This window comes from Pomacea canaliculata, linkage group LG8, assembly GCF_003073045.1.
Source record: "Pomacea canaliculata isolate SZHN2017 linkage group LG8, ASM307304v1, whole genome shotgun sequence".
Lineage (NCBI taxonomy): Eukaryota > Metazoa > Mollusca > Gastropoda > Architaenioglossa > Ampullariidae > Pomacea > Pomacea canaliculata.
In genome coordinates, this window is record NC_037597.1 from 26591887 (window position 1) to 26600565 (window position 8679).

An 8679-nucleotide genomic window follows, 5' to 3' on the forward strand; every position below is an offset into this window, starting at 1 on the left:
CACCCCTTCTTTAAGTGAACAATGTCTTCAACATTCATCCCTGTCATTGAACTATTCTCAGTTATAACACTCAACACAATGACTTCAAAAGTCATCTCTCTCACAGAGCTGTCTTCAGTTATAACACTCAACACAACGCCGCATACTCTTCAATTATTTTTCACTCAATACAGTGCTGCGTGCAGCACACAACTCCATTATCAATCACTCAGTACACCTTAACATACTCCCCATTCATCTACAACACACTATAGCCCACTCATCATTCACATTGCTAAAATACTCTGCAATCCAAGAACACAAGCCTTCCATGAAATACAAGACATCGATATTATCTTAAAAATAAATAAAGCTGCAAACATAATGTACAGAAAGGTTTAGGGTGGCTACTACTGGCAAGTTCTAGTTTCTTATGGCCCAGCCCTCGAGACAATGCTGAGATATAACAGCCAGCACTCACTACCACATGCTCATGGCCTAAAAAGTTTTGAATTGTTAAATATGAATGACAGGTCATAGCAGATGTAACCAACGGCTGCATTATATCAGCATTCACATCTTTCCACACACAACAGGATGCCCATAAATTTCTGATGTAAAAAGCCCTGGCAGCTGTAACATGGTGAAAAAAAATTAAACGTAATGCTGGAACTAAGCTAACCTTGTGACCAAAATAAAAAAACAACTCTGTTGGTCAACTCTATTTTGTTTCCACTCATTTCTGCTTGGCTAGAACTGATGCTCGCTGGAATTTGCCAATGGTTTCCAGAATGTGGGCTCTGATTTAAAAAAAAAAAAAATAAAACACATCATAAATTTCATTACAAAAATCATTAAAGACACTGATATTACAAATGTATATAAATAGGGTCAGTCATATCTTTAAATCTCAAACTAAAATGACCATGCAAATGAGCAAATCTAAAAAGGAACTCATATATGTGCACACTAAATGTGATTTTAGTTTGCTTACTTGGCACGCACTGCCATTTCATTGGCACTCCAACGAGGGCTGTATGGAAAATCTTTATCGATTTGAAAATATGGCCTGCCCCTAGATTCGTGATACACAGACTGGAACAGGAATTGTGGCTGGTCACCAGGGAAATAAAGTGGAAGAGTTACTGAAAATATAAAAAACAAGGAAATCTAAAATTGCTTGCTTAGAGTGATTCTACACTATGAAAAAAGTCTAGCAATTATTTCAGAATCAATCTGCGGTTAGATTAAATGAACCACAGGTCACAGATCACAGGTTCTCAACACATGAAACAAAGCATCCAAAATGGGTCAGAAGAAAAAGAGTACCCACCTGTGAAGGTAAAGAAAAAGTCATTCCACTCAAAAAGGAATGACATGGTGCTGAAAGTCTCGAGATCATACTCTAGCACAGACCTGCAAAAATGACAGCCCATCTCCCTTCTTGATGATAATTATCAATATATTGTAGAGGTATAGTTCAAGACAAAAAAATGCTAATCTAATAGATGTATATGATATCTGAAATGTATACAAATAAACACATTATTAGTAAACTTTTCAAGAAATGCAGTATTCTTTAGGTTCGACCTGCTACATCAGGGAAAGGAATGTTGACAGGACTGCACACAGCCCATTCATCTTAAAGCAGAATATCTGCTGTTTTCTTTTTATTTTCTTAAAGGATGTTGGAGTTTTATAAATGTAATGCCATGTCTATTCATGTGAATCTAGAACTACTCTCTTCCCACAACTTCCACTGTCAATGCCCAAACGAAACCAGTCAGCAACTGACCACCAATTTCCAAACTTGCCATCTAACTGACCACCAATACTCCAGCTAACTGACCTGCCAAAATGACTGAGAAAGGCTGCTGTGTACTCCTTCCTTTTCTCAACACCTCTTATCACATCTGTGACCTTCAAGAAAAAGAATTTCAGACCAAGTCAGATGTGAAAAGCTACCTACAGGTTTTCTTTAGATTTTACAAAACTCAGCATGACAATGCCAGTGTCTATGTGACTACTGGTACCAAAAGCACCATTAAAAGCAAAACAGAAGAGATCAGGCAATAACTACCACACCTTAAAAAAACTTAGATAATTTTCGTGGAGGTGTGTATGCAAATATGCACATGTACTTACAGACACTTTAACACATTAGATTACTGCGTATATATAATAAATATTTTATATGAATCACTAATAATAGCTTATGTTGACTCATCTGCCCTCTGAGACAAGTAAATATCAATCCAGCTAACCTTATTTTTTAACAGCTTCTGGATGCAAATAACATAGTCTCCAATCAAAGTGCCACTTGTCAATGAGGGTATCTTTAGACAGCTGGATCCTCCAAGAGCACTGTGGCATAAAATCCGTTTTCAAGTTGTGGTGGTAATAATGTATATAGATAAAGAATGTCACAGGATACAGTTTTCTTAACATGTGCAGTACTCTTGGCAATCAACTATTCTATTGTTTTGATCACAGCTGCTAACTATTTATTCATGCTCCTCCTGTCAGGCAGGCATCAGGACTTCCCACTATCAGCACAACTTCCTTCCAGATGCAATTTGTCAATTTCTTTCATTGCACTGGATGTATTAAGAATGAATTGAAAGTGTGTGGATGTATGAGTCATGCTGTGGTACTTTCAATGCAATCATAAGCTCTGAATCTGGAATTTATAATAATGTCTTAATCTGCTTTTTCTAATTCTGAAGAACATAGCACTCTCTCTTCTGCATGCTGATACACAGGCAGCCACACAGGCAAGTACTCGTTCATGCAAAATCAATAAGTACAGGGGGAAAAAAAATGAAAGAACCTACTGCTCAATTTTGGGAGAAAGATGCAGTTCTGGACTGATCCGAGTAGAATCAGGTGAAGAGTAGGAAAAGGTAAGAATAGCTCTGTCTGGCCCAGGATTACCCTTTAAAAAAAATACCCATGTTCAAATCAGATATTCTCTGGTATACAGAACATATTTCTCATAAAATGGTAACCTTCAGAGGATAACAGCATAGCTTCTACTGATCTGGTCTTGCAGCCGTAAGAATAATTTATCATATTACAATATTATACATTTGTTCATATTACAGAGTTTCTTTCCTTTATTAAATGAAAGTACTAAAAATTTTGATAAACCACATTTAAAGTCATCAGATCTTTTTTGTGTTTTACAAAGACATATCTTCCAGTCTCTGCACAAACCTTAAGGCCAGACACCGGTCGAAAAATTGTCAAAAATTTGTCATTTTGGCCATTTTCAGATTACTTCATACTGTCAAAGTTCATATTTTGTTCTATTCACTCGCCAAGTGGTTTTTCATAGAATAATCTAGAAATATGTCTATTTTGTCAATGAAAACATCTACTTCTATCCTATTTACTTTTCCCGAGCGCAGAATTAGCGAGAATAGAGAATGTTTGAGACATAGCAACACACCTCGCCACGTGGGCAACTGTGTCACATCGTATATCGGTCGAAAGGTCATGACATGAATTTTCAAACAAAGGCTGAGTCAAAACCCTTAGAAGGCCCCAAGCTATGATACAAGCTCTTTTCTAGACGACACAAAGGGTCGGAAACTTCCTTATATGGACGCATGCGTAACATACTTTGCATATAGCCAATCAGAATTCACTAATGCCGACCTAGACGGGGTCATAGGGCACACGAACACGCTTCGGCTGTGCTCGGGTATCCCACAAGGCAACTGTCATGGCCTCCGGATGTATAAACAAATGCGACGCAACTCAAAGCTTGTTCTGGGATATTTTCTTTTCTAAGACATTAACGTTAATATTAAATGTTTATTGTGCCTGTCAGACGCTCATTTCTTCTCACAATACCACGTGCAAAAAAATAAAAACCACGTGGACATTCTTAGACCGTCGTAGCAGCTAAAAAAAGTAACTTAGTGAACCGAATTCGGCTGTCGAAATCACCATCAGTCATGTGGTAAGCGAGCTGAAAATAAAGCGAAGTTTTCATTTCTGCTGCAAATCTCGGTAGTAATCAGGACTAGATGCGAACATTTACACATTTGAGTCAACTTGCAATGCTAGTTATTTATGTACTTTGTCAGGAATGTAGGGAAACAGAGCTTACATCATTTGCACAGAAAACAAAGGTTGGGTGGGGTTGGATGGTCTTACTCCAACCAAATGTAACAAACAGAATGTGAAGACAATTATGTATAGCATTCCTAACAAACAATGAAAACTGCTATCTAGTCAAGTTTGAAGCCATTCAGTGTCTAGAGAGCACATCATTGTCAGCCCCCTAAAAGGCCAGACAGCTATAGTGCTTTTCCCAGAAATCTTTGACAGAAAATAAGATACCCCCTAGCTACAAAAATCAACCATCTTTAATCCATGTGACTACAGAGGTAATTCATAAAATAATCCTAGCATACAGAGGAACAGAACATGAGCAGCTGCTTAAATTCTGGTGCACTCAGTGATGTATCTCTAGATTTCATGAATAGGTTATTCTTATTCCTATTTGCCCCCAGTGGAGCATAGGGCTGCAAGAATTGGTGATACTCCCCTATAAGCTTTTGAAATAATTTCTTTAATTGATGTTCATCCCATCACCCTGCAACTGAAGGCTAAGAAAGATGAGAGTGTTTCCTACTAATGCTGCTACTTCAGTAGATGCTCGCAAAAATTGAAAGCAATATGCGACATCATCACTAAATGTTAGATAGCAAAAGACCAAAGATGGCAAAAAACCATGAAGCTAGTGGACACTGAACTTCTATATAACTAACTAAACCTATAACTGTGTTGCTCAATGTTTGCAAACACCATTGTTTTTATTACTGTGTACTTCTCTGAAGCCTGGTCAGCAGTTGGGTACACAACACAACCATGTTGACTTTTCTAAAAGTGAATAAAATAATTAATTTTATTAGTAATGTTAAAGTTATATGTAGTAACACATTGAAAGATGGTTATATTTTTCATTCAGCAGGTAAATTACATGAAAGGCTTAGATAAACAAAGTTACTAAGCTTGATAGTTTCTGCTCGCGCTTTTTCCGTTCATGTTTTTGTTACAGTTTGTTTACTTAAAATCCCTATAACTTTATATTGACATGTGATACAGGCCTAAAATTTGAATGAAGTTTTCCTTCATACATATGTAAACATTTCAGTGAGAGCTTTTTAAAAATATTTAGTGGTTTAGTAGTTTACTAAGCTTTCACTTTGTTTTTCCTTCGCCTTTTCAGTTTCTTGTTTAGTAAGCTTGTTTAGTTCAAAAGCTTATAACTTTATATTGGCATGTGATACAGGCCTAAAATTGGGTTGAAGTTTTCTTTATTCATATTTAAACATTTCTATGAGAGCTTTTAAAAAAATATTGAGTAGTTTAGAAGTTACTAAGCTTTAAGTTTTTCTTTCCGCGATTTCTCAGTTCCTTGTTTTGGTTAGAGACTGTTTACTTCAAAAGCTAACTCCTTCTTTTTGACAAGAGATATAGATCTGCCAATTTGGTTGAGCTTTCTTCATACATATAAAAACATTTCTATGATAGATTTTAAAAATTACTTAGTAGTTTGGTAGTTATACCGTTTCCATCAAAATTTCTTAAAATTTAACACACTTTTTTACAAAAAAATTATAAAAAAAAAAACTAAGAGGAATTCGCAAATTATTTATCATAGAAATGTAGATCTGTCTTTTAGGTAACTATTTCAAAAAGAATTTTGAGTCTACTCACAAAATTGAAGAAGGAGTTAGCTTTTAAAATTGTTTGTTTTGGCGCCATTTTGGATTGTTTCCATGGCAACCGATAGCGCGACGAGTGCAGTAAAACCATTTTTTGAAACTCCATTCAAGGGCTAAATAGCTGATACAAAAAAATCCGCGCTATCCCGTGAAACAAAAAAAAATTTTTTTCGACCGGTGTCTGGCCTTAAGACATTCCGGTAGATCATCATGTCACAAGGTATCTAAACTAAATAGAAACTAGCTATCACCTGCACAAGGAATGCTGGCAACTGTGAGAAATCTACGTTCAGGTTGGTGACGATGTGAATAATTCCAAGCCGGTTCTATACAAGTACAAACAAAAATAAATCATTGTAGCAAATACACACCGATGTGTAAGGGTATGTCTGTATGACTCACACCCTGTGTACTAAATGTGTTAAAACACATTTATCAATAAATCATCCCTTACCCCACCTCTTTCTTTTCATGACATAAAAAGTGACAATTTTTCGCCAAACTTTATTAATTTTACGCAAAAATATAAATGCAAATAAAAATATAAAGTAACCATAGGTGTGTACCATATTTTGACCGTAAAACACAAATTTGATCCACATATATTTTAGTTATCAGGCAGACTTTGAGGTCTATCCCTGTACTATTTACAGTTTGTAATCACAATACTTCTGGAATCTGCTATCAGTAAAATAGCATGCCTGTTACCTCTATTTTTGGTGCCCAGACCTCGAAGTCATCTTTCTTAAGATTCGCTTGCCACAACAAGGACATGATATCTTGCTGCAGCCTGATGTTGGTGCCAGCACATTGTATATTATGCTCCTTGTAGTACAGGAGAAGCTCCTTGATCAACAGATGAAGTGACTCACGTCTGTTGGCATCCCAGTAAAGCAAACTCTGCAGGAGAGCAAGAACATGAAGCCACTGTTTCAAATCTGACACAGTAAATTCTTTACTTAATAACGAACCCTGTATCTTTCTGAGATTTATTATAAAAACACTAACCAAATATACACAATCAATTCTCAAACTCTTGAAGGCACACACTTCTAAGTATGTAGCATGTAAAACTAGAAGATGGAAATCTTATAGCCTGGTGGCTAGTCTGCTTGATTTAAGAGAAATCGGTCGTTAGACTGAGTGCCTTCATACAGTATTTAGTTATGTACAGTCAGCAGAGAACTGTGTCAAACAGTGTCCATGAAACAATCACATGGATGTTAAACAAACAAAAAAAAAAACAAAAAAAAAAAAAGCAAAGACTCTATCTAGCTGTTTCAATAATAATCACAACTGATGAAAACGAAGAACATCATAGGGAGAATAGGGAGAATTATATAATTTGTCATTGTATACATTTTCAAGGTTTACAACTATCTGTTGACTGGGAAGGAAAATTATCATAGATTCTTTAACTTTAAAAGTAATTTATGGTGAATTTTCTCTTCTTGTGAAGGAGTGTGTTGGCAAACTTACAAATAAACCTTACTTCTATTTCATTCATTGGAGGGAGAAAGTCTTCATGTTCAGTCCCAAAAATGAAGTCTGGAGGTTCTGTAGGTCTGGTGCAGTCAAAAATGATCTCCCCTTAAAAAATGCAAAGGAAAATGGTGTAAAAATGCCTGCAAATGTCAGCAGCCATTAAACAAATGGACACATCTGCTACACTGACACTACCCCTGATTTGACAATGACAATTCTTTATTAATGAGAGGTAAAGTAAGCAAGAAAATGCTTTTTTTCCATTTAGCCCACGCCTTTTATGGAGAAAGAATAAACTAAGTAACTGAAGCAATTAAGTACTATGAGAATAATTAGTAGTAAACATAAGGTAAGGTATCAAAGGAGAGCTGAAAGTGAACATATACAAAAAAGATGGTTGAGAAAAACAGATATTTATAATGTTTCCTGGAGTTGGGAGGTATCTCTAGAGGCCTTATCTAATTTTCTTGAATGTATTTTGGTAGATGGCGTCGAAAGCAATTCAGGGAATTCAATTGCTTAAGATAGAGAGGGAGCGTATTCCACAGCACATTCCCTGAGTATTTCAGACTAAATTTAAAAAAGGTCTATTCTAGAAAAGGAAATATTAACTTTTGGAAAAGTTAAAATAAATTTGTAACCTTGACGTGATCCGAAATGGCAAATTGTCTGAATGTTCAAAGTAAAATGGTCGGGGTGGGGGAGATGAGTTTCTATCAATAGTTGCAGATGTTTAACATTGTTACAAAATCAAAGGTATTTGAAAGACAGGACAGGATATTTATGCATGCTTGAAAATCTAAATGATCCATATCTACATATTCTGTGAGCAAAATGTGTGAGAAACAAAATGACAAGAAAATATACATGCAACACTTCTTCCAGCATAGGGTATTGACATCTTGAATCTGTCAAGTCGTCCTTTATTCATTCCTGCTGGGCATCTGAAGGTAAGAATAAAGGTGGGAAAGTCTGATGTTAAAAAGGGGAAATTCTTTTCTGTTAATAACCATGGATTAACAGCTATAATCTAAGTACGAAGCAACTGACTCATCCTTTCTTCAACTATATATGCATCTAAATATCTTTCACGCAAACTTGAATGAATAGAAAAATAGAGAAAACAAAACACACTGCGTGTGAAGATTTTACTAAAATTTAGAACGTTAAGAAATCAGAGTTTGGTTTTATGAGAATTTAGCACTATTTTTTTTTCAATTCACAATGACTGAGTAATGCACAACAATTTGTGTTTACTAGAATCAAATCAGTAACAGAGACGGAACAGCAAAAACATTAACTTACCCAGAATGTGCGTCATAAATGTTAACGCTTCCAGGAAACATGCTGATTTCCCCCTTAAGCATTACATACTCTACGAAATGTCTGATCTTGGGGTCGAAGTTATCAAGCGATCGCACTTCTGCATCCATCGCAATACAAGCACGAAGTAAATATAAGTTTGTGATTCGAG

The 8679-nt window shown here is 35.8% G+C and overlaps 1 protein-coding gene across 1 annotated transcript; it reads right to left on the reverse strand.

Moving 5' to 3' along the window:
• Positions 1-143: 143 nt before the first annotated feature.
• LOC112570975 (BRISC and BRCA1-A complex member 2-like) lies at positions 144-8669 on the reverse strand. The gene is made up of 11 exons (XM_025249736.1): positions 8511-8669; positions 8073-8149; positions 7213-7310; positions 6429-6620; positions 5972-6046; positions 2814-2914; positions 2244-2343; positions 1829-1899; positions 1313-1395; positions 974-1124; positions 144-779 (listed from the first exon to the last, which is right to left on the reverse strand). Exons 1-11 carry the CDS (start codon positions 8636-8638, stop codon positions 716-718), a joined length of 1140 nt encoding a protein of 379 aa, XP_025105521.1. The 5' UTR covers positions 8639-8669; the 3' UTR covers positions 144-715.
• Positions 8670-8679: the final 10 nt, after the last annotated feature.

Bases quoted from the DNA above. Each gene is read 5' to 3' on its own strand.
- LOC112570975 (XM_025249736.1), bottom strand. From the start codon at position 8,638: ATGGATGCAGAAGTGCGATCGCTTGATAACTTCGACCCCAAGATCAGA. The intron at 7,311-8,072 runs GTATATTTTCTT...GCATTTTTTAAG, and splicing joins TGCTGGAAGAAGTGTTGCAT to GGGAGATCATTTTTGACTGC. The intron at 6,047-6,428 runs GTAACAGGCATG...GTACTTGTATAG, and splicing joins TCTGGGCACCAAAAATAGAG to AACCGGCTTGGAATTATTCA.